At 47.1% G+C, this 25,793-nt stretch overlaps 1 protein-coding gene across 1 annotated transcript in view; it reads left to right on the plus strand.

Annotated features, from left to right (window-relative positions):
• PTCD3 (pentatricopeptide repeat domain 3) overlaps window positions 1-25,793 on the plus strand; it is a 29,338-nt gene extending 3,545 nt beyond the window's left edge. The window contains exons 2-24 of the mRNA XM_073649130.1: window positions 1,949-1,986; window positions 4,063-4,099; window positions 4,370-4,415; window positions 4,505-4,573; window positions 5,009-5,113; window positions 7,575-7,698; window positions 8,000-8,112; window positions 8,656-8,714; window positions 9,400-9,487; window positions 9,568-9,628; window positions 10,506-10,588; window positions 10,910-11,054; window positions 11,955-12,005; window positions 12,163-12,249; window positions 16,720-16,748; window positions 18,655-18,761; window positions 19,654-19,732; window positions 19,821-19,911; window positions 20,125-20,210; window positions 21,806-21,954; window positions 23,396-23,437; window positions 25,112-25,270; window positions 25,526-25,793. Coding sequence (XP_073505231.1) covers window positions 1,949-1,986; window positions 4,063-4,099; window positions 4,370-4,415; window positions 4,505-4,573; window positions 5,009-5,113; window positions 7,575-7,698; window positions 8,000-8,112; window positions 8,656-8,714; window positions 9,400-9,487; window positions 9,568-9,628; window positions 10,506-10,588; window positions 10,910-11,054; window positions 11,955-12,005; window positions 12,163-12,249; window positions 16,720-16,748; window positions 18,655-18,761; window positions 19,654-19,732; window positions 19,821-19,911; window positions 20,125-20,210; window positions 21,806-21,954; window positions 23,396-23,437; window positions 25,112-25,270; window positions 25,526-25,601 — 1,924 coding nt within the window. The 3' untranslated portion in view covers window positions 25,602-25,793. The remainder of the gene's footprint in view (window positions 1-1,948; window positions 1,987-4,062; window positions 4,100-4,369; window positions 4,416-4,504; window positions 4,574-5,008; window positions 5,114-7,574; window positions 7,699-7,999; window positions 8,113-8,655; window positions 8,715-9,399; window positions 9,488-9,567; window positions 9,629-10,505; window positions 10,589-10,909; window positions 11,055-11,954; window positions 12,006-12,162; window positions 12,250-16,719; window positions 16,749-18,654; window positions 18,762-19,653; window positions 19,733-19,820; window positions 19,912-20,124; window positions 20,211-21,805; window positions 21,955-23,395; window positions 23,438-25,111; window positions 25,271-25,525) is intronic.

Consider the following 25,793-nt stretch of genomic DNA (forward strand, 5'->3'; position numbering starts at 1 on the left):
TATTTATAACATTACAACTACTTGTTCAGTCCCTTAAAGAACTGGAGCCTGCTATCGTCCGATCGCTTTATACTAAACTAGCTATTGAACCCGTTCTACTCCCGAGTGGCGAGCATTTTTATTGGTATATGGTCTCCCATGCTGTTATGTGCTGTCCCCATCCTGTCCCCACCATCCTATCCTGGTATGCATGGCACCCCTCATCCCCAATCCCGGTATGCATGGTACTCCTCATCCCTCTACTTGTATGTGTGGTATCCCTCATCCCGGTATGCGTGGTACCCCTCACCCCCCCAATCCCGGTATGCGTGGTACCCCTCACCCCCCCAATCCCGGTATGCGTGGTACCCCTCACCCCCCCAATCCCGGTATGCGTGGTACCCCTCATCCCCCCTAATCCCGGTATGCGTGGTACCCCTCATCCCTTTCACGCTGCACACATACAAAAAAAATAAACACTTCTACTCACCTTTCTTCCCTGTGCTCCAGCGCTGCTGCATCCTGTTCTGCCGGAGGCCGGGGGAGGAGCGCGGCACCGGAGTACGCGAGTGCTCATACTGCGCTGTCCGGCACCATTTTGCTGAAGACACACTGCAAATGTGTCTTCAGTAAAATGGCGCCGGATAGCTCTATACGCATGTGCCGATCCAACGTCTCACTCCTGCCCCGGTCTGCGGCGAAGAAAGGTGCTGCGGCAACGCTCCTCCCGGTCAGGTAAGTATGGCTCCGGAGATCGCAGTATGCATTCAGTGTCTACGCATACCGCGATCTCCGGCGCGATCTCCTCTTACCTGTAACGGCTGGATGCCTGCTTCTGTCTGGAGCCAGACTGCGCGTCGCGCATGCGCGGTCTATAAAGGCTTCAGAAAGAGATGCGCATCCCCGGTTATATTATAGATCCCACAGTATGGCAGTATATAGTGTATATCACAGTCTCTTATGATGTCACCCAGCAGGCCCCCACCTGGTATGGCATGATAACCCATCGGTGCCCTGTGATCGCGTCCCGAGAGGATGGGGCAATGGGCAATCCGGTCAAGGTCAAGGCTGTTAGGTCACAGCCCCACTATCAGTATTTCATCAGTATTCGGTCAGCATTTTTTCTCAGGAGCGGGAGCCAAAACCAGCAGTGGGTGATAAATGCAGAATTGGTGACTTGTTTCTATTATACCTTTCGTCTGATTGTTCCTCACCTGTTTTGGCTTCCACTCCTGAGAAAAAATACTGACCGAATACTGACCAAATACTGATAGTGGGGCCATGGTCTTAGTCAGAGAACAGAGGATTGGACATGTTGTAAACCAGCATGCCTTATCCTTTCTGATCACAATATATGATTGTCTGTGACTCCTGCCCCTCTTCTCTTTTGCAACATTGGAGGTCCCAGCAGCCGCACTGATCACTTATTAATGACTTTTTTGGAGGCCTAGTGACTTTTAATAAATGTCAAGGGGCCACCAAAAATCAAACAAACTGATGAATGGTTTGGACCCCTGCTGATCAGGTACAGTACAGACCAAAAGTTTGGACACACCTTCTCATTTAAAGATTTTTCTGTATTTTCATGACTAAGAAAATTGTACATTCACACTGAAGGCATCAAAACTATGAATTAACACATGTGGAAGCAGTCATCAAAGCAAAAGGTGGCTACTTTGAAGAACCTAGAATATAAGACATATTTCCAGTTGTTTCACACTTTTTTGTTAAGTATATAATTCCACATGTGTTAATTCATAGTTTTGATGCCTTCAGTGTGAATGTACAATTTTCTTAGTCATGAAAATACAGAAAAATCTTTAAATGAGAAGGTGTGTCCAAACTTTTGGTCTGTACTGTATATCCTATTAATGTGGCATCAATAAGGAAAAAAAAATGCCGGTGCCTGGCCTGAGTGCTGGAGATGTATTTCCTACGCGCTATTGTAACCCTCTGCTGCTTTCTGCAGGTGTCTGTGTCAGAGCAGCAGCCATCATGCGGCTACAGGTGAGTCTCCTTGTGTCAGTGGCTGCATGAATGTATGTGACTACATATGACATGAGCTGCTCTGAGGAATCCATCAAAACAATTGCCGTGTCTGTGGTGCAGCTGTTCCACCGTGTATAAAGCCGGTTTTCCTCTGCTTGCTGTCAGTGAATGGTAATATTTCTGTTTCCATGTAGAGGCTAAAAATCTGTAGAGACCTAATATTTCTCCCAGGTGAGTGCCTGCTACAGTTGTTTGGTCTAGACTTGGGAGGCACAACCTGAGGACCCTGATGCTGTTTGTGTGGCCTTTTATAAATGGACACAAATGCTTAAAGGGGATGTCCACTCCTGATTTTTTTTTTCTAAAACGATTCATAATGCTTTAACATATTAAAAAAAACACTTGTCTTAGCTATTCCGCTCTGCTCCATTACTAACGCTACCCAGACCCCCCGCCGGTCTCAGTAATTCCTGTTTGGTCCAGACAGATATGTGACCACTGCTACCAATCACTTGTCACAGCGGTTTGATGGGTCAGTCAGTGTTACGGGGACCTGGGTATTGTTAGTACAGGAGCAGTGTGAGACCGGCGGGGGACCTGGGTAGTGTTAGTGGAAGAGCAATGTGAGACCGGTGAGGGACCTGGGTAATGATAGTAGAAGGAACTGGGTAGTGTTAGTACAGGAGCAGTGTGAGACCGGCGGGGACCTGGGTAGTGTTAGTAGAGGAGCAGTGTGAGACCGGCGGGGGACCTGGGTAGTGTTAGTAGAGGAGCAGTGTGAGACTGGCGGGGGACCTAGGTAGTGTTAGTAGAGGAGCAGTGTGAGATTGGTGGGGGATCTGGGTAGCGTTAGCAGAGGAGCAGTGTGAGACCGGCGGGGGACCTGGGTAGTGTTAGTAGAGGAGCAGTGTGAGACCGGCAGGGGGACCTGGGTAGTGTTAGTAGAGGAGCAGCGTGAGACCAGCAGGGGGACCTGGGTAGTGTTAGTAGAGGAACAGTGTGAGACTGGTGGGGGACCTGGGTAGTTTTAGTAGAGGAACAGTGTGAGACTGGTGGGGGACCTGGGTAGTGTTAATAGAGGAGCAGTGTGAGACCGGCGGGGGACCTGGGTAGTGTTAGTAGAGGAGCAGTGTGAGACCGGCAGGGGGACCTGGGTAGTGTTAGTAGAGGAGCAGTGTGAGACCGGCGGGGGACCTGGGTAGTGTTAGCAGAGGAGCAGCGGGAGACCGGCAGGGGGACCTGGGTAGTGTTAGTAGAGGAACAGTGTGAGACTGGTGGGGGACCTGGGTAGTGTTAGCAGAGGAGCAGCGTGAGACCGGCGGGGGACCTGGGTAGTGTTAGTAGAGGAGCAGTGTGAGACCGGCAAGGGGACCTGGGTAGTGTTAATAGAGGAGCAGTGTGAGACTGGCGGGGGACCTGGGTAGTGTTAGTAGAGGAGCAGTGTGAGACCGGCAGGGGGACCTGGGTAGTGTTAGTAGAGGAGCAGTGTGAGACCGGCAGGGGGACCTGGGTAGTGTTAGCAGAGGAGCAGCGTGAGACTGGCTGGGGACCTGGGTAGCGTTAGTACAGGAGCAGTGTGAGACCGGCTGGGGACCTGGGTAGTGTTAGTAGAGGAGCAGTGTGAGACCGGCGGGGGACCTGGATAGTGTTAGTAGAGGAGCAGTGTGAGACCGGCTGGGGACCTGGGTAGCGTTAGTACAGGAGCAGTGTGAGACCGGCGGGGAACCTGGGTAATGTTAGTAGAGGAGCAGTGTGAGACCGGCAGGGGGACCTGGGTAGCGTTAGAGGAGCAGTGTGAGACCGGCCGTGGACCTGGGTAGTATTAGTAGAGGAGCAGTGGGGGAATCGATAAGGTTAGAAAAAATAAATATATTTTGGATCGGTAAGATAGGAGTGGTACAATCTGATATTGTCATCCTTGGATTCAAAAAGTTAGTGAACCCCCAGTGTACTGAATGCCTAAATGGCACAAAACGGTGCAGATTTTTGATTCATTTCCAAGATTTCTGCTTTGGATTAAAATGTTATTTCTATGTGATATAATAAGGTGCATGAACGCTCTTAACTTTTTTTCTTATTTATATTCTTTTTAAGCTGCTGAAGAAATCGAAGTTCCAAGAAGAAAGACCTGGTCAGTACTAAACTAAATACGTCAGCAATCCTATCATGCGTTTATGGGGCGTCTTAGAGGGGCGTCCTATTCTCCGAGTCCTCTTCTTTGTGCCATAAAGGCATCTCCTACTCGGGACGGTCAATTGTTACATGGTTCTTTATTTATGTGACAGGCTGCCATGTAATTATACTTATTTTCCTGTAGTGGGCGCTGCAGTGCATGATTGGCAGATTGTATTAGTTGTCACCAACCTCTTACCCCTCTCTCCATTACTTTACCCCTCTGCAGGGACAAGACGGCCGTCCTCCAGGCCCTGGCGTACACGGTCAATCATGTACGTTTTTAGTTGTTTTCTTTTATATAATACTTTGTATTTTTCGTATTACTGTTTAGAATAAAGTTTCTTATTTGTGTCTATTACAGGATCCAACAGCCGTCTCCTACACCTTTCAGGACGACCCCTACCTCATTCCCAGCACATCCACAGATTATGTAAGAAGCGATTACACGTGATAGTGTAACATCAGTCGCTCCCGACCGTCCCATACGCATGCACGCTCGGGATGACTGAGCGTACATGTGGGGGGGAGGGGGGGGGGGCTGCTCACATTCACCTCTTAAATCCCATCCTTTTTTTCTGACGGGATGTTAAAGGATCCTTCATTTCTCCAGCATCATGTGTCTGGGTACAGTCGAGAGGCCCCTCCCCCCAGGCACATGAGGAGGCCCCTCCCCCCAGGCACATGAGAAAGCCCCTCCCCCCAGGCACATGAGGAGGCCCCTCCCCCCAGGCACATGAGGATGGTCGGCCTGTTCTCCGCACCGGTTGCACCAGTCTATAATCCCCAGTCCCGTGTGACTTGCTTCCACTCTGTGGACCATGTTTGTGTTTTTATGATTTTTCACCCTCTTTGCTTTTTCTTTCAGAAATTGTATTCCATGTCCAAAGAATCTGGAAAAAATGCAGCTAAATATATTGTGAATATGTATCCGAACCTGTTTCAGAAGGACATTGCGGAGCCTCACATTCCAGTAAGTGGGGGGCTGTGGTTTATTTTATATATTTTTTACCCTTTTGCATACAATAACATAGGGATTCCAGACAACTAAAGGCAAAAACTTTTGGCCTCGGTTGGGTGAATTTGGGACCTTTCTATCCATTATCTTGGGTTTTCTGTTCAATGGGAAGCTTTTAGGTTTCCTGTGTTACCAGACTTGCAAAAGTTGGGGAAAGAAAAGGAAAGAAGAGCTGCCTGTGTAACACCGCAGACCACAGGTGGAAATGAGTGAAAAAAATGGGCAGGTTGTGTGTGACACAGCTCCGTGTGAAAAATGGTGTATAACCGGGAGGACGGCTGCTCCGGCCATTGGGCTCACACCCGCTTAGTGGAGGACATAATAGAGGATAGGAGAATGCAGTGATTTATAGGCGCTGCCAATGACAGGACGATGAAATGCTGGGAGTATAAAAGTTTGGCTTTATTCATGCAACACGTTTCAGAGAAGGTTTTACTTTTTTCTCAGGCAATATGGAAGCCTGAGGAAAACCTACTCTGAAATGCATTGCATGAATAAAGCCAATTTTTTTTACTCACCGCTTTGCATAGTCCTGTTAGTGGCAGCATATGGGAATCACTGCATTCTCTTAAGCTCAGAATTGCAAAAGTTGCTGCTGCTGTTGCTGCTGCTGTTGCTGCTGTTGCTGCTGCTGCTGTTGTTGCTGCTGCTGTTGCTGCTGCTGCTGTTGTTGCTGCTGCTGTTGTTGCTGCTGCTGCTGTTGCTTCTGCGGCTGTTGTTGCTGCTGCTGTTGTTGTAGTTGCTGCTGTTGTTGTTGTTGATGCTGCTGTTGTTGCTGTTGCTGCTGCTGTTGTTGTTGCTGCTGCCGCCGCTGTTGCTGCTGCCGCTGCTTTTGTCGCTGCTGCCGCTGTTGTCGCTGCTGTTGTTGCTGCCGCCGCTGTTGTTACTGCTGTTGCTGCTGCCGCCGCTGTTGCTGCTGCCGCCGCAGTTGCTGCTGCCGCTGTTGTCGCTGCTGCCGCTGTTGTCGCTGCTGCCGCTGTTGTCGCTGCTGCCGCTGTTGTCGCTGCTGTTGTGGCTGCTGCTGTTGCTGTTGTTGCTGCTGTTGTTATTGCTGCCGCCGCTGTTGTTGCTGCCGCCGCTGTTGTTGCTGCCGCCGCTGTTGCTGTCGCTGTTGTCTCTGCTGCCGCTGTTGTCTCTGCTGCCGCTGTTGTTGCTGCTGCCTCTGTTGTTGCTGCCTCTGTTGTTGCTGCCTCTGTTGTTGCTGCCGCTGTTCTCGCTGCCACCGCTGTTGTTGCTGCCGCCGCTGTCGCTGCTGCCGCTGTTGTTGCTGCTGTTGTTGCTGTTGTTGTTGCTGCCGCTGTTCTCGCTGCCGCCGCTGTTGTCGCTGCTGCCGCTGTTGTCGCTGCTGTTGCTGTTGTGGCTGCTGCTGTTGCTGTTGTTGCTGCTGTTGTTATTGCTGCCGCCGCTGTTGTTGCTGCCACCGCTGTTGTTGCTGCCGTCGCTGCTGCCGCTGTTGTCGCTGCCGCCGCTGTTGTCGCTGCCGCCGCTGTTGTCGCTGCCGCCGCTGTTGTCGCTGCCGCCGCTGTTGTCGCTGCTGTTGCTGTTGTGGCTGCTGTTGCTGTTGTGGCTGCTGCTGTTGCTGCTGTGGTTGCTGCTGTTGCTGCTGTGGTTGCTGCTGCTGTGGTTGCTGCTGCTGTGGTTTCTGCTGCTGTGGTTTCTGCTGCTGTGGTTTCTGCTGCTGTGGTTGCTGCTGCTGTGGTTGCTGCTGCTGTGGTTGCTGCTGCTGTGGTTGTTGCTGCTGTTGTTGCTTCTGCTGTTGTTGTTGCTGCTGTTGTTCCTGTTGTTGTTGCCGCCGCTGTTGTTGCTGCCGCCACTGCTGTTGTTGCTGCTGCTGCTGTTGTTGCTGCTGTTGCTTCTGCTGTTGTTGTTGCTTCTGCTGTTGTTGTTGCTTCTGTTAATGTTGCTGCTGTTGTTCCTGTTGTTGTTGCCGCCGCTGTTGTTGCTGCCGCCGCTGTTGTTGCTGCCGCCGCTGTTGTTGCTGCCGCCGCTGTTGTTGCTGATGCCCCTGTTGTTGTTGCTGCTGTCGCTGCTGTTGTTGTTGCTGCTGTTGTTGTTGCTGCTGCTTCTGTTGTTTTTGCTGCTGTTGTTGCTGCTGTTGTTGTTGTTGCTGCTGTTGTTGCTGTTTTTTTGTTTTTTATTTTTACTTTTTGTTTTTTTATTTATTATTATTATTAAAAAAAAAAAAAATCTGTATGATCTGCATGCTACTAATGTCATTTGTTTTCTTAGAGCTCGTAAGATTGTAACTCCATTCTAATGGGGCACATGGGACCTCTGCTCTTATGCAGAGTGTGACCGGTGTCAGCATCTGATGGCTTTAACCATGTGTCGTGTTGTGCATATTACCACATATTTCCTGAGGTTCACACTGTTTTTCGGAGGAGGTTGTGACCTGACCGATCTATTTTCCTTTCAGTGTCTGATGCCTGAGAACATCCAACCGCAGATTGAAAGCGTCAGCGAGGAAGCCCTGAACGAGCGCATCAAGCTCAGAAGAGTGAAGGAGTCCGTAGACCTGTTCGACCAACTTCTTCAAGGTGGTACGTGCCATGATGATCCCCCTGATACCTTTGGTTTGTATAAAGGCCCTCCGTCATTATTTCACCAGCTTGGTAAGGCGACCCCAAGGTGGGAGAATTACCAGTCGGAGAGTTCTGGAAAATCCTAGGAATGAATGATGGGAATACCCCTTTAATGTTTATATATATTAACCCCTTTCTGACCATTGCAATGGACCGTCCATGCTTCTGGCCAGATAATGGCAGAGGAGCTGTTGTAGTGTGCGGTCATCTATACTCTTTCCATGGCGCTGTGTAAGTAATGTTCTCCCCATTCTTGTAGGCACAACGCCGTCTCTGGAGACTACAAACAAACTTCTCGATCTTGTGTGTTTTTATGGAGACCGTGAGCCCTCTATTGATGATCAGCAATACCACCAGGAGGATAATGAGAGTGTGAGTATTGTCCACCCATGTGCACCATAGTATTGCTCACTTATAGAAACTTGTACTAATGCTGAGTTATAGCCTCCAGAGCTGTATTTACAATTCTGTCATCAAGCTTGTCATCGGACACATCTTTAATCAGGCCCTTTTCACTCTTGCATTCAATGTTTATTATGGGAAGATTTGACTTCTTACTAGAGTTGATGCAAATAAATTTGCAGGACCCATTGGTCATCTCTGGAAACTGGATGGCAGCCCTGGCTGGACCATCTCTTACCTGACGGCATCCATGGCTCTTCTTTTGAATAGCCGGCATGGTGCTACGTCACATGTGCAACATGCAGCAACAATGAGGTCACGCCAGGCCGGGTAATCAAATGAAGAGCCGTGGATGCCATCAGGTAAAAGGTGGATCTCAGGGCTGCCGTCCAGAGGTCATAGTGTCCACTTTCTTTGATGACCATCGCTCATAGTTGTGATGTCTATCTTATTCTTCAATGGTTGTGTGCGATGACAGCTCAAGGTTATAATATAGACTTCTTGTATCTTTAGGAAAACTTCAAGAAGAAAAATGTCCCTCAGAAAAGTCTCACTGCTGGGAAAACATGGAGGTAATGGAGCGGTTTCTGTCGTTTCAACAAACTTTTACGTATTTCAAATATAAGAAGATTTTTTCTTTTTATTTGCTTTTTTTTTTCTCCCCAATTATCAACCACATCTTCCCCCTGCCTTTTTTTCGTTTCATCATTCACTCTGAAAAACTTCTAAAATCCATCTTGTTTGCAAGACGCATTGCTATCTCATGGGTATAAGTCACATATTCGCCAACAAATGGTGGTAATCCCATAGCCTGCACTCACATCTTCTTAAAAAAAATTGCTTTATTGACCCAATAAAAGTCACAAAAAAACAGTTAAACACAACAGCACAAAAACTTAAAAGCCAGACAATAAATATCCGCTGCGCTGCCAGACAACATGTTTCAGACCTTCACGGTCTTTTGCCAAGCCTAGGAAAGGACCATGCCGGTGTGAAACATGTTGCCTGGGAGCGCAGCGGGATTTTCTATTCTGCCTTTTTAATTTTTTTGCTGTTGTGTTTAACTGTTTTTTTTGTGCCTTTTATCCTACTGGATCAATAAAGCAATTATTTTAAGGAGATGTGAGTGTCGGCTATCACTGGAGTGATGTACACTATTCTATTCATGGTGCTGCCCCCCACACCATATTTCCTCCATGTACCCTTATAGGACATATGGAAAGGTGCCTTTGGCATTTTTTTTTTTTTTTCTTCCAGACCAAATAACAACGCCGAAAGAATCTTCAACCTGATGCTAGAAAGGAACGACCATTCCTACCGCACCATGATCCGAGGGATGGTGAAGGTATTGCACCAGACACAAGCAGATGCTTTTAGATTTAGATTTTTCCATGTCAAGGTTCTAAACGACTTGTATTATTTCAGCATGGAGCTTACGCCCAAGCGTTCGGCACGTACACCGACCTTCTGAACAACAGGTTTACCGGTGAGTTCACCCAGCGTGAAATTACGACACAGGTAAAAGCCCTGAAATCGCACCATGGTTCCTGTTTGGTATTAGTAGGATGTTGCATTGGAGGCTTCATTTTCTTGTTCTTTTTTTTTTTCTTTTTTCTTTTTTTTACTTCTTTAAACTTTTTAAATGTTTCTTTTTGATCTTGAATATCGCCATATGAGGGCTTGTATTTTGCAGAATGAGTTGTTAGACTCCCCAACGCTCACATGTTCAGCTGATGTCAAGAACTATTCTTTGGCATTGGATCTATGTATATGATGGACAATTCAAAGTTATGTTGTGGTACCGTGTTAGCCAGAGAAATCGATGTAAATACTTTTATGCCCAAAAATGACAAACGTATTCTCGGAGTGATACCTCTTCTTTTTTTTTTCCTGGTTAGCCAATAAAGGTATCACTCCGAGAATACGTTTGTCATTTTTGGGCATAAAAGTATTTATATTGATCTATGTATATGAAAAAAATAAATTCCATGCTGCTATAAATCTAAATCTAAAGGTTATTCCTATCTAAGCAAGGTATATCCTAAACATTGGAATACTGGTGATTATCAGATCGGTGTAGATCCCACCATTGGGACCCCCACTGAATGCCAGAATGAGAGGGGCTCATGGCCACTGATCTTCCCTGGGTCTCCTCTGGCAGCAAAGCAATACCATGGCCAGGAGGAGGTGAATGGCGCAGCAGGTTGCACAGGCGACCTTCCTTCTACTGAAGATGGAGATAAGACGGTGACGATGTCTAGCAGCGGCCATCTATTGTGTATTGGGGGGCTGTGTGTGGGGGGGGGGAATAATTGACTCCTGTAGAAAACCTGGATAACTTGTCGTCCTTCTGTTCTCTGCAGGAGACGTCTGCACTTTCAATGCTCTGATTTTAGCGGCTCCAGAGACGAAACCAGAAGTCAACGAAAAGTGCGCCCAGATTGTGGTAAGGACGTTGTGCCTGTACTTGGCCCTTATGAAGGTAACTGCTGTATATGAACTTTGTCGGGGGCAACATTTTACGAAACCACCAACGTCGGTTCACAGTGCTGGAAAGCCACTATGTACAGTCGCCCCCTTTTGCTAATGAGGGGCACCAGGCGTAAAGTTCAATTTGTGCCCCTTGTATTGTGTCATTATGGTTCTCATTGCCATAAGTGTGTGTGTGAAGGAGGGGATCTGTATGACCTGGCCAGGGCCCACGGTCACTGTAGAAACTTCCTCGGTGCTGCCTACGGCTGAATTACTGCCCATTATGTTTTCCCAGGAGTTGCTAAACCACATGGTGCAGCAAAAGGTCGCACCAAACTTACTAACCTTCAATTCCGTCATGAAGAGCTTACGCAAGATCGGCCCGGCGGTGAAAGGCATGGCCATGCAGACCTTAATGGAGATGAAAGCTCTTCATATAGGTAGGACATTATGGATGGCTTGTCCCGAGCAATGTGGTGGAGAGGCGCCGTCCTGTACCCTTCTTCTTCCCACCAGTGGAGGATGAATCAAGCTTCCGACTCCTGTTTAAAGGGAATCTGTCAGCAGGTTTTTGCTGTTTAATCATCTGAGAGCATCATGAGGTAGACACAGAGACACTGATTCCAGGGATGTGTCACTTACTCAGCAGTTGATGTAGATTCAATACAATCAGTGTTTTATCAGCAGGAGATTATCACTCCAGGACTAGGTGTCACATGCCTGACAGTCCAGCTAATCTGTGTAACCCCGCCCCCATCACTGATTGGTAGTTTACTGTATACAGCTGCCAATCAGGAGTGTGGGCGGAGTTATACACTGCTCAGTAGTCAGAGCACTGCTACATCTACAGCAGAGAAAACAGGGATTATTTCAAAACTGCAGCAAGCAGCCCAATAAGTGACACATCGCTGGAATCAGGGTCTCTGCCCCGACATCATGCTGATCTTAGATTGTGTAGCGAAAACTTGATGACAAGTTTTCTTTAAGGGACGGTGTGGGTTTAGAAAAGGGGTTTGTTCTATCTATGGGCTGTGTTTGAGGAGATATGGGGCAGTAGTAGACAAGCATGGCACTGTTTCTGAGACAATGGGCCGATCCTTTATTCTAATCCTTGAAAATGTGCACATAGTATAAAGGGAAACTAAATATCCCGGCCATGTTCCCACGTTGCATAAATGCAGCGGAAAATCTTCTGCGTGTTCCAGTGCGAGCGTTGGGAATGAGACTGAACTAAAAGTTACCCTTTTCTATTTCTTCTGGTTTTCTTTGCTTTTTTATCACTCTTTTGTACATTATATTCTCCTTTTTGTTTGCACAACTGAATTGTTTTTTTCCCCCAGATCCGAGCCTTGGAACATACTGCCATTTATTGGGGGTGCATTTCAGACCTGGTGAGTGCCAAAATAGTAGATTTATGGGTTAAATATCGTGAGTGATTTCATAATTCTTGCATTGCAGAGTCGTCAGAGATGAAGCCTTCATGCGTTTCCACCCTCCTGTCTATCTGTCCATTTTCTTGTTAATTTCTATAACTTTCCATCTTTGCAGGGGATTCTTTCAGCCAGTCCCAGCTTCTGGCCTCCATTCTGCAGCAGGCACAAGGAAAGAGCTTCACCGCCGAGGATCCCGATGACGGTATGTTGTAGTCCCATCGTTACTGCTTTGGCTACTTTAGGCAGTATGCGATGTATCAGGGCTTTGTGCTACTTATTGAACGTACTATTACCTTTACTCAGAGGCGTTTCCCCAAAATAGTACATTATCCCCAAGAGTCGAGCCTATTTCGGGCCCCGTCATTATTAAATAGATAGCTTAGACCTGATGAGGATGGTGTACTCACTATGCAAATACATATCATAATCTTCATATGAAAAAAATTGACTTTGTTGGTTTATCCAGTTAAAGCCTTTTTTATTGTCTATGCTTTTGGGGGATTCAGCACCATGTGAGAGAAGACAATCTGTCTATTGAGCCGCCATCTGAAAGATTCTGCGGCCTAAAGAAGCAAATGCAAGCTTACACACCTTCTAAAATTTGGGAAAGGTGTACGGTGATGACCAAGTGGACTCTCCACACACCTGTAGGGCGGAGGACTTGTGATGAAACGACCACGACTGCCCTACTGGTCGTGTAGGGTTTAAGTAAGGGCAAGGTGCCACCCTTCATCAATGGTGGACCAGATCCAATGGCTATGGTGGGCTTGGATGCCGCCTGGGACCTTTTCGAAGGATGAAAGGGAAATCTGATTGTCGAATAGATAGAGTTGAGGAAAGGCAAAATGAAAGCTCTACAATTCCCTCATTAAATGGAATGCCGAAACCTCTTTTGGCAAGAAAGAAGGGACTGACCAAAGGACTGCCACCTTGTCCTGATGGAAAACTGTGACCGGAGACTTGGAGGTCAAGGCTGCCAATTCTTAAACTTGCCTGATTGACGCAATGGCCACTAGAAACGCAACATTGTAAGAAAGGAAGCAGAAGGCGATACTGCAGAAGGCTCAAAAAGGGATGACTAGCACGTCAGACCAAATTGAGGATAACGATAAAGGGGGACTGCATTGACCACTCCGTGCAAGTAGAAGGCTTGGAGGTGGACACTGGAACAAAATGTGAAGACCGAGATCTGTTCCTTGAGAAATCTTAAACTCAGGCCAGGATCCAATCCATCATGGAGGAAGGAAAGTAGTCTGGAGACAGAGAAACGCTTTGGTCGGACTTTCTAATCTTGTGCCAAAGGATGTACTTCTTCCAGGTTCTGTGGCATATGTGGGAGGAGGACAGTTTTCTCACCTTAATCATGGTCTGAATGACTCCGTCTGAGAATCCTCCTGCTCAGAAAACTGCACCATTAAATGAAAAGTAGCTACATTTGGGTTGAAGAATGGTTCTTGATAGAGAAGATCTTGTCGAAGAAGAAGACACAATTGGTCGTAGGCTAGGAGGATGTATGTACCTTGCTTGTCTAAGCCAATCTGAAGTGATGAGGATTACTAGTAATGCCTTTTTGAGTACCCAAGTAAAAAGTGAGAGGAAGGTAGCCCAGACTGGCTCCAGGGAATGACCAGAGCTCTGGAATCGACGATGAAACTTGTCAACTTATGGTTGAGCCTGAAGACCATTAAGTCTAAACTCAGGGTTTCCCATCAGGAGCTGAGTTTGGAAAACGCTTTGGAGTGTCGATTCCATTTTCTTGGGTCAAATTGTTTTCAACTGAGTAATTTGGCCATCCTATTATCCTCTCTTGGAATTTGCAAAGTCAAGAGGGCTGACGTGTTTTGGCCCATCGTGGTATCTTGACTGCCTCCAGCTTAGCTGCTGGCCTCCTGATTCTGCCGTGGTGATTCAAGAAGGCAACTGCTATATTTTTGTCTGCCTGGTCTCTGACTGGGAGATCTGATAAAGACGACGGAGTCCTGTGTCTCAGGGAGAGGTGGATGGCACCGTTACAGCATGTGGAAGGGACCAAACTCCTTGGACTGTTCGATCTTGAAAATTTCATCATAGACTGGCATCCATCATGGAAACTCTCAAGAGAGAGGAAGGACCATCCATAAATAGAGCTTAAACTCTGGCCTGAATCCAGTCCATCCAGGAAAATTAGGAATAACTTCTACGGATGAAACCTTGAGGTCTAAAACTCGCATGCAATGTCGATTTGAGACTGGTCTGTGTCCCCGAAGAGATGCAGATTGTTGAATTCTTTCTAAAAAAAAAAAAAAAAATCCTGGCCTATGTGGTAACGAATCGCATGGCCAAAAAGGAAAGACTCTGAGGCGGTGAGAGACTATTTCGGATAGTTAATTATCCAACCAGTGCAGTTCAGGGTGTCCAGCAGTTTGAAGGTTCTCGGGGTTTTCTGCTGTGAACAGTGCCTTTTATCATGATTGCAACCAGATAAGGGATTGGATACAACACCCCAGGAGTGAAAAATGGCCATCACAGAAGCCAAGACCTTCTTGAAAGGTTGAGGAGCAGTCGCCAGACCAAAAGGAATACTGATGGGTCTGATTCGGCTGTAAAGGTATGCATCCTTTATTTCTATGGATGGCATACGTTTTTCCTGTTCCCTCCATGCAATTCCTGTCCTGAGATGCCATCATGCAATGTGGCATCCTCACATAGCGGTTGAGCCTCTTGAGGTCAAGGACTGGGCGCAGGGAGATGTCATTTTTGGGTATCACAAAAAGATTTGAATGACAATTGTGGAAACGGTTCCTCAGTCAAAACGATCACCGCCCACCCCCCATGCTTTGACAGGGTGTAGAGCTGCTCGGAATGAAGCATTTTTAGGAAATGTGCAAAAGAAACGGTCCGGCAGCATGGAAGAGTTTTTCTACTTTGTAGCCTGTAGAAAGCACCTCGTATATCCAGGAATCTTGCACTTGTGAGAGCCAGACATCATTGAACAGAAGACTTCACCGTACCCTGACCTGATCAGATGGTTGCCGTCCTTCATGCTGAGGTGGACTTGGCTGAGGAGTTAAAGGACTGTTGTTGAGACGCCAGAAGGAGCATGACTTAAAAGATGGCCTCTTCTTCTGTTCCTGAGCTTCCTGTTTCTTGTTGATGTGGGCTGGAGAAGCTACCAAGGAGCAGAAATGTGTTCTCAATCTCCTCTGAGGGCTGGAATTGATGTTTGTTTTAAGGAAAGTGAATAATCTTCCCACTTGTCACGTCCCAGATGATTTCGTCCAGTCGTTTGCCAAAAAAGCAGGAACCAATGAAGGTGAACACCATCGGACTTTTTGCTTTGCATGCAAACTTGCATTTGAGCCATAGGATGCAGCGGATGGCCAAGCAGAGGAACAAGGAGCCTCTAAGCTTTGATGATGACCTCGGAGATCTGTTGTGAGGTCAGCCCAATCTTCAGTTCAAGTGCCAGACAAGATGCCATCTCGTTGCTCTTTGATCCAGCTGGTGGTGACTTTATTGACCCAGCAAGTCACAAAAATTTTATTGAGCCACACCAGCCGCTTCAAAGGAAGAATTGATAAACTATTCGATTTTCTGATCTCACGACCCATAACGGGTGAAGAAGACCAATCTTTCCAGTGCGTCCTCCAGAAAATGCCTGTCTGGATATTTCCATTCCTTTGGAAGTTCGAAATCAAATTCCAGATGTAAGGGAATAATTTGGGCAATTCAGCGAGGAAAATATGGTCTCCTCAGAGAAAAAGGTGTCTGTAACATTCAGGGGTACACTGACAGGTTGCATAGGACTTAGACAATTAGTGCATAGGGTTTCTTTTGATATTGCCGTCTGACAAACCTGTGGCCAGAATATGGTGCCGGCCAACTGCATGGTCGCCTGGCTAGGTTGCTGGAAAAGAGTTTTACTAGACTTTGTACCGCAATAACCCACATTCACTGTTACGTAATTGCGCACAGATAAGAAAGGAGCATTTCATGAGTCCAGCTGTAATCGGTCTCCATCCTGCCTGGCAGCTGCAGCTTGTACTGAGCTGTGTGAGAACATGGCAGCAGCAGGAGGGGCACTGAGATGCTGTTGCTCAAGCTCTTAACCTGTACTAACTGTAAACTTTGAAAATCCATGTCAGAGCGGCTGTAAAATCCATTTTGAGAGTAAATTCATCAGCCTCATCAGGTATTAAGATCAATTTAATAAAATAATGTAGTTTGTGTTGTGAAATCTGGTGACAATCTGTTATTGAATCAGAGACTTGCTAGCCCATCTGGAACTCGCCAGCTAATAAAGTCCTGCAGCCTCTGCGCTCTTTCAGTCTCTGTAGTGTAAGAATGGGGAAAAATGAGGAGAGACAGGTGTAATGTCCGCTAGCGGTGGTGTAGACACCGTGACCTGACCCAGCTGCGGCTCCTCTATATCTGTGACAGATGACTATCTTTTTTTTTTTTTTTTGTGCCACAAACCTCTTCTTAAGCCACTAACTTCTACATTTAAAGGGAAAGGCTTCACAAATGTATGGTACATAGGGCTTTAAGAGCATGGTGACGTTCTCATTTTTCGCTAGCGATCTGCCGTAAGATTCTGACCAACGCTTCTGCAGTAGTATAACCTGATCTGTCATGTTGGTCTTGAATCTTGGAAAGCAGTTATTAATCTGATAACTGTTTTGTCTTTTTTCAGTGCTCTTTTTCAGTGAAGCTATGAGAGTGGTGAGTAATCCTTGGAGTCTTCTCAGACCGGGTCCTGTGACCAGGGGTGTTACTAGAAGAGACTGAACACTTACCAGTTCCATTTTAGTTTGGAGATGTTCTGGCACATGCACAGTAGAGGTGACCTCTGCTAGATGAGGGGGCACCTGCCTCTAATACCAGTGATCGCAGCTAACTCTGATTGCTGCTGTTAACTACTTTTCTGCTGCTGCCACTCTCTGATAAAGGCACGTAAATATATTTTGAAATGGTGCAGGATGCCCATCGGCCCTTGCTCCCTCACATCCTTCAGGCTGGGCTTAACAATATTAAAGTATTGTTGTGCAAGTGATCAATTAGTACGTAAGGGGGTCTGAAAAAGAAAACAGGTAAAAAATTGTTAATTAATAATACACATTTATTTTATTTTTTCTTTACCTATACCATAAAGACAGTCAAATTTCCAGCATTTCCGTTTCTTGGTCATTTAATTCCCCAAATCGTCTTTCCCCCCTCAAAAAAAAATAATTCTGATTTAAAAACATTATATGTGCCCCAAAAATTGTATCAATAACAACTTCAGCTCCACATGCAAAAAAGCAAGCCCTCCTACAGCTCCAGCATGGAAAAGGTAAAGAAAAAAATCTGTCACATAACATCTTCAAACGTTGCAGAATGTTTGTACAGCACAAAGTTGCACTAAATTTTTGCGACTTTCGGCTCCTAGTTCATCAAGCTGTCTCGATCCCTCTCTGCCTCTGGCCCTCTCTCGATCCCTCTCTGCCTCTGGCCGTCTCTCGATCCCTCTCTGCCTCTGGTCGTCTCTCGATCCCTCTCTGCCTCTGGCCGTCTCTCGATCCCTCTCTGCCTCTGGCCGTCTCTCGATCCCTCTCTGCCTCTGGCCGTCTCTCGATCCCTCTCTGCCTCTGGCCGTCTCTCGATCCCTCTCTGCCTCTGGCCGTCTCGCGATCCCTCTCTGCCTCTGGCCGTCTCGCGATCCCTCTCTGCCTCTGGCCGTCTCGCGATCCCTCTCTGCCTCTGGCCGTCTCGCGATCCCTCTCTGCCTCTGGCCGTCTCGCGATCCCTCTCTGCCTCTGGCCGTCTCGCGATCCCTCTCTGCCTCTGGCCGTCTCGCGATCCCTCTCTGCCTCTGGCCGTCTCGCGATCCCTCTCTGCCTATGTCAGTCTCTCGCCTAGAGGGATCGAGCATTCAGCTCTTACTGAACTAGTTTTCTTCTTGCACGCTCAGTATTAAGGCTGGTGTATGAATCAGGGCCACAATTCTCAAAAAAAAAAAAAAAAATGGCAACACAATTTTTTTTTTTTTTTTACAAAGTTCTGAATTATTTTTTTTACTGAAGAAACTATAAAAAAAGTTGGTATTGTTGTAATTGTATTGATGTGGAGAATCATGTTGCCAGGTCATTTTTACTACCAAGACCCCAAAAACACAATGGCAAAAATTGTAGGAGGTGGTTGTTGTGGGGTTTTTTTTTGTGTGTGTGTGTGTTTAACCACTTTCCCCATTTTTCAGTGCATTATGTGTTAAAATAAGTCTTATTCAAAGCTACAACTAGTCCTGCAACAAAAAAAAAAGTCCTTGTATGTTGATGGTAAAATAAAAAAAAGTTAGAGCTCTTGCCAAAAATGCATTAAAACAAAACATGGCTGTGTGGTTAAGGGGCTGATCAGAAAGTCCTCTGGCTCTGGGACTGTGTGATCAGCGCTGAGCGCAGCAGGACGGCAGCATCCGGATAGATGAGGTGCACCGCAGGCCGACATGTAATGCAGAACTCCTTATACATTGCCACCAGTTCTGGGGTTTATGAGAAGGAAAGTTGCTGAATGACTGTGATACAAGTGCAGGCGTTTCTAGGGGTAAACACATTCCGATTTTCCACTCGTATTTCCGTTCCCTTGCTTGCAGTGTGTGGAAGCGAAGGATTTGGACCTGGCTTATGAACTTCACAAGCTGCTGAATACTGGGGATAATTGGAGACTATTGGGAAAACCTTCCCAGGAATTTGCCTACTAGTAAGTGTCATCGCCACGTAATGTGGGACGTTCTGAGACGTTGTGTCTGCTCCAAATTAAATTGTAAAATCCATGTACGTACAGGAGAGAGGTACTACTCAGAACTCTGTTGATTACATCATCGGTCAGGGTTATATACTACGCAGAACTCTGTTGATTACATCATCGGTCAGGGTTATATACTACGCAGAACTCTGTTGATTACATCATCGGTCAGGGTTTATATACCACGCAGAACTCTGTTGATTACATCATCGGTCAGGGTTTATATACCACGCAGAACTCTGTTGATTACATCATCGGTCAGGGTTTATATACTACTCAGAACTCTGTTGATTACATCATCGGTCAGGGGTTATATACCACGCAGAACTCTGTTGATTACATCATCGGTCACGGTTTATATACCACGCAGAACTCTGTTGATTACATCATCGGTCAGGGTTTATATACCACGCAGAACTCTGTTGATTGCATCATCAGTCAGGGTTTATATACCACGCAGAACTCTGTTGATTACATCATCGGTCAGGGTTTATATACCACGCAGAACTCTACTGATTGCATCATCGGTCAGGGGTTATATACCACGCAGAACTCTGTTGATTACATCATCGGTCAGGGTTTATATACCACGCAGAACTCTACTGATTGCATCATCGGTCAGGGTTTATATACCACGCAGAACTCTGTTGATTACATCATCGGTCAGGGTTTATATACCACGCAGAACTCTGATGATTACATCATCTGTCAGGGGTTATATAGGTTTTTACTTGACATACAGGGTTAACAATATCTTGTCCTAGTTTGCAAAAAGCATCTCAAATAGAGAACCATGCATCATGGACACTAACGACGTGGATTTATTAATTTTTCTCCCTCTTTGCAGTGGCCGGTTCTTCAACATAGTGTGCATGATGGAAAATGCCGACGTGGCACTGAAGTGGTACCGAGAGCTCGTCCCATCTGTACGTTTCACCTGATGTGACATCTTGTGATGTTGATCATCCTGGATTCTAATTTCGGATCCATTTTCTTCTTCTTTTTTTTTTGCAGCGCTATTATCCTACCTCCAAAGGTTTCCAGAACCTCCTTCAGGTGCTGGAGATGGAGAATCGCCTGGAGCTGATCCCTGATCTCTGGAAAGGTAAGTGATGGCAATAATTCAGTGTGGACACGTGGAGGAGCTTCTCCATGTTCGGCCAAGGATTTGCCTCTCGGATGTGTTTTTGGATCCCCCCTCCAGACCTGCCCTCTTTTGCTCGCTCCACCTTGGAAGCTACAAGTGGTTGTTCACCATAATGTGGTGTTTTGTGTATTTGTACGTTACAGCCGATATTACTAATTGTCCCTTTTTTAGATATCAAACAAATCGGTCATAGTAACAAGGAGCATTTGCTTGAGGAGATCCTGAATTTGATGGAGAGCGGGAAACAGAATACAGAGGTATGTATCTGGTCAAAACACCGGTCGTGAGAGTAGACACACAGCTCACATGGCCTGATCTCTGCAGATCACTCGGCAGCTTTACTGTAAAGACTAAGACTGAATGAGCAGAGCCAGCTCATTGCTATAAGAGAGGTGGGAAGGGAATGACCCCTGTAATGTACGGCTGGAAGCCCAGATAATGCAGGATGGTAAAAGCCCCATCCAAACTGGACTAAATCAGCTGAACCCGCTGATATAGAGAGGTTTAGCTGACAGTCTAATGTGCATGTGACCCCCCGATAGATGTCGGGGGAGATAGGCATCCACTTTATCCTATTTCGAGCTGCCGGTCCTTTTCCTCTTTAAGATGACGACTGACAGAGGCTCTCACAAAGAGCACTGGAGCTCTCCTGTGTATGGGATAGTCGCCAGGATGGTTAGGCCAACAGCTAAAATGTATGGGGGGGCGTAACACTATATACACTGGGAAGGCAGGACGGAAACACTGTGTACCCTGGAAAGGCAGGATGGGAGACTCTGTATACCCTGGGAAGGCAGGATGGTGACGCTGTGTACCCTGGGAAGACAGGATGGTGACGCTGTGTACCCTGGGAAGGCAGGACGGCGACGCTGCGTACCCTAGGAAGGTGGGACGGAGATGCTGGGAAGGCAGGACAGTGATACTGCTTACCCTGGGAAGGCAGGCTGGAGACGCTGCGTACCCTGGGAAGGCTGGACGGTGACGCTGCGTGCCCTGGGAAGGCGGGACGGTGACGCTGCGTGCCCTGGGAAGGCGGGACGGTGTCGCTGCGTGCCCTGGGAAGGCGGGACGGTGTCGCTGCGTGCCCTGGGAAGGCGAGACGGTGTCGCTGCGTGCCCTGGGAAGGCGGGACGGTGTCGCTGCGTGCCCTGGGAAGGCGGGACGGTGTCGCTGCGTGCCCTGGGAAGGCGGGACGGTGTCGCTGCGTGCCCTGGGAAGGCGGGACGGTGTCGCTGCGTGCCCTGGGAAGGCGGGACGGTGTCGCTGCGTGCCCTGGGAAGGCGGGACGGTGTCGCTGCGTGCCCTGGGAAGGCGGGACGGTGTCGCTGCGTGCCCTGGGAAGGCGGGACGGTGTCGCTGCGTGCCCTGGGAAGGCGGGACGGTGTCGCTGCGTGCCCTGGGAAGGCGGGACGGTGTCGCTGCGTGCCCTGGGAAGGCGGGACGGTGTCGCTGCGTGCCCTGGGAAGGCGGGACGGTGTCGCTGCGTGCCCTGGGAAGGCGGGACGGTGTCGCTGCGTGCCCTGGGAAGGCGGGACGGTGTCGCTGCGTGCCCTGGGAAGGCGGGACGGTGTCGCTGCGTGCCCTGGGAAGGCGGGACGGTGTCGCTGCGTGCCCTGGGAAGGCGGGACGGTGGCGCTGCGGGCCCTGGGAAGGCGCGGGACGGTGGCGCTGCGGGCCCTGGGAAGGCGCGGGACGGTGGCCCTGCGTGCCCTGGGAAGACTCGGGACGGTGGTGCTGCATACCCTGGTGAGGCTGTGATCTATCCTATAGTTTTTGGCAAGCACCAACAGCTGCAGGAATAGTTTGGCTACGACAGACTTCTCAGTTCTTTTTTCGGCTTTTCCTTCCATAGCTCCAAGCCGCCTTTGCGGACACTGCTACATCTATAAAATCTGTGTACGATTCTAGCGAGAATTCTAGACATCAAATGAAGGGATCCGCGGCTGCGTTGGGGAATATAGCGATACTGTTGACCAGAGCCGGGAGATTGGATGAAGCTTGGTGAGATCTTGGACTGTCCAGTCCCCAGTGTCCTTTATTTCCGCCGTTTTTTTCCTTATTTTCCTCAAGGCCTCCTGCTTATTAGTGCACTTAAATCCTCACCTTTTGTGAAGCCTTTCCCTTCAAAGCTGGGCTGTTTGTGCTGGAGCCATTTTTTTCTTAATTGACTAACAGGAAGCTGTCCCCAAGTAACAGATGGCGGAAGTAGAACATGACCGCAGCAGCTTTTTCCACAAGTCGACTAGCGCTCATTACCCTTGCCACCTATACCATTATTATGTGATGTTGTAGATTCTGCCTGAAAAGTGTCATAATTGTCTTATATTTAAATGGAACTTTGAAGCTGATCATGTCCTGTGATTACAGCAGCAAAGGCACAGCTGTAAAGGCAAAGCCCCATCTGATATGTGCTGCTCGAATATCGCCGCAGCTTTTCAGAGTAAAACATACCTACCTGACTGAAATGATAGTACCAGTGTCTGTTGCATTCTGCCCATGGTACCAGCAGCATGTATTAGCTGTCAGGTTCACTTAGAGCTGTGCCTAGGCTGCTGTAATCACAGGACATTATTAACTTGCAAGTTACTTTTAAAATACAAGACAATTACAAACTCAAAGTTTTGTTTAAAGGGGTTCGCCAAGAATGGAATAAAATGTCCCCCATCACTTAATTCAAACGGCAGACTGTCCTGGTCATGTCACGGTGGACTGCAGTCTGAAGAAATACAGCTCCCGAGACCTGTATCTCAACTGACACAGGAGCTGTTTGTAAGCACACATACCTTTTGAGCCGCCGCAGAGGGACTGTGACAGGAGAACAAATAAATCATCTCGGCTGAGTGAGGACTGAAGCTGGAGAAGAAAAAAAATCCTTCGTGCTCAGTCAGCGAGAATAAGATTTATTCTATTGTCACAGCCTTTCTCCTTCGCTTACGGAGAGGTGTGCTTACTATACAGCTCCTTTGTCAGTTGAGACACAAGTTTCGGGAGTTGATTCTTCAGACTGCAACCTGCCCTGACACACAACTATGACGGGCTGCTGTTTGAATTATGTGACGAGGGGCCATTTTTTTTTTTTTACATTCTTGGAGAACTCCTTTAACTTTGTGGTCATAAATCAGGTGAAAAGAGCTCAGAAGAAGTAAGATAAGAGTTGTGAAAGCTCCCATAAGAACAAGCTGACCTGATGAATTCTCAGTTAAATTATCAGCTTTGGGGAAATTTTTGGCAAACGCTGTAGCTTGCCAGATTCATTGCCCTAGAGGTGTCCATATCCTTTAAAATAATAACAGGGTGGAGAATAAGATTAAAAAATATATAAAAAAAACTTGTAGTGGTGATCAGTTATTACATGATGGATTCATCACTTTAGACATTTTTGTTGTTGTTTTTTTTTTACTACTGTAATGGTTGCCAATAATTTTTTTTTTTTTTTAAACAGGAAAATTCTCAAGTCATTCCAAACCAAGCGTCTTGTTCCCCGGTGAGTACAAGTTTACTTATTCTCAAAAGAAAAATTCTCTGTAATACATTAGGTGCCTGCAGATGAGCGCTGCTTATATGACCTGGGGTGAGACTAAAAACCTTTCCTGACCTAAAGTGCCCCTAGTATCCCTGGAGCACTGCAGCATGTCCGACCGTCTGAGGACTCTGATCTGAGTCCTGGAGGAGCCCATGTTGTCTCCCAATCTCACACACAGCAGCAGAGGTTTTAGGATATTATTTGTTGCTCTCAGTCAGAGTTTGGTCTTATATTTTCACTTGCGCGCCGGCAGCCCTCCTCTCCCCCAAACGTTTCCCTGACCCTCACTCAGTCTCTTTGGAGCAGCCTTTGCTCTGTGTAAAGTTTAAGGCTGTGTGCCCATGATGCGCATTTAATGCGTTTCCGCGGTGGCATTTCCGCTGCGGAAACACATTAAAATTGCTTGGTAAGAGGTCTGCCATGTTCCCAATGATAATCCACATGTGCTGTTCACATGCTGCGGAAATTTCCGCTGTGGATTATCATTGCGGAAAAATCAGCAGCACTACCAATTTGGGTGCTATTTCGCTGCGAAATCGCGCCCATTGACTTGCATTGAACCGCATAATATCCGCGTGTATACATGTTGACATGCAGATGTTTAATGCACGGATGGTACCCGGGTTTGGAGAAGAGCAGACTCTCATCCGACCCAGGTACCATCGTACCTGCAAGTAAAGAGAGAATAATAAAGTGAAAAATAAAAAAAATTATTCATACTCACCTCTCCGGTCTCCTCCCGGCCGCCGAAGAGGTGAATTATAAGTTTTTTTTTATTTCTTTTTACTTTTTAATTATTTTTTTTTTACTTTAGATGCAGCATTTGATAGTAGAAATTTCCTCTAAGTTGGTCACACAATGTAAATCCATGCCGGTTGCATGGATTTATATTGTGTGACCAACTTGTCAAGCACTTTCCAAGTGATGCTAAAATCGCTTGAAAAAAACGCTGAAAAAACACACGTACAATCCGCATGCGTTTTTTCTGCCATGGAGATGCGGAAATGCTCAGGAAATTTCTGCATCGTGGGCACATAGCCTAAGACTGAAAGGATTATTGACTTTCATACCTTATTACAGGTTTTCAGTGAGTGCAGAGATTCTGAGCACTTTGCGCACTGCAATACCCAAGCATGGGGAAGTGGGTATATATATTTTTTTCATTTTTTTTTTTTTTTTTTTAAATAATTTTATTGATATTTAAAGAAGAAAAAAAATGCTTTAAATATGTCACAACAAGTCTGTAGGACTAAACATTTATTTGCACATCCCAATCTATTGGCCACAGAAGTGGTCGCTGGACAGGCGGAGGAGTACCGCATCTTACCTGGCGGCGTCAGCGGCTCTTCTTCCTGGCATGATGTCATGTTGCAATGATGACGACGCACCACATCGACTCACCAGAAAAAGAGCCGAGGACGCCGCCGGTACTCCCTCTCCCGTCCGGTGGCGGGTGGAAATCGATTTGCACCAACTCTACTAAACGTCACGACAAGTGTGAGTTGGGGGATACGAGACTGACATTGAAAAGGACTTTTACTAGAATTTAATCCTGTCCACACGGCAGCAGAAATGGAAGATCGGCTCTATTCCACCATTGTCCACCTTGGTTTATTACTTCTTATTATTTTTCAGGTCCAATGTGATCAGTGAGCTTTTAGATGGCGCCAAAACTGCAGGGAACAGAGTGGTGGCCGTAGATCTGGTGCAGCTGGCGCTCAGCTTCAGTTTGCCGGACACGGCGCAGATCGCTCAGCGAGTGCTGAACGACTTTACCCTGACGGAGGAACAGAGGTAACACCTATGGGGAACGCTGGGCTTGTAAGGAAACCGCCTGTCCCCTTAGCCAAGTTCTCTCTTTGATGGGGAGAGGTTGGAAGCTGCGATATGGTACCATACAGCGCTGCACCGGTACCGACTGCTCCTCGGATACATGCACCGTTGCCTGTTGTGATGGTCGCCGGTCACACTGATCCCAGTGCGGTGCAGTCGTGTGTGATCTATGACATATCCACCACATGTGATAGATTTCTATTCTGCTTCTTCTAGGATCAGCTTACAAGACCTGACCCAGAGCAGCAGCACCAGCAGTAGTAGTAGCAGCAGTGACAGTGACCATGATTAGGGTTATAGTACTGCATTGCGGAGCCTCCATCCTCGGGAAGAAGAATCTTTACAAACTGCTAGCCTTCGTTATATGCTCATTGGACAATTTAGAATAAATTTATTCTGGAAGGTTTTTTTCTTTTTTCTCTCCTCGTACTGTGTGTCATCTCTATGAATTCATTTTGCACAGAAAAAATTTCCATAGACGCTT

This window comes from Phyllobates terribilis, unplaced genomic scaffold (genome assembly GCF_046119375.1).
Source record: "Phyllobates terribilis strain yellow unplaced genomic scaffold, ASM4611937v1 Scaffold_1__5_contigs__length_1240528914, whole genome shotgun sequence".
Classification (NCBI taxonomy): domain Eukaryota; kingdom Metazoa; phylum Chordata; class Amphibia; order Anura; family Dendrobatidae; genus Phyllobates; species Phyllobates terribilis.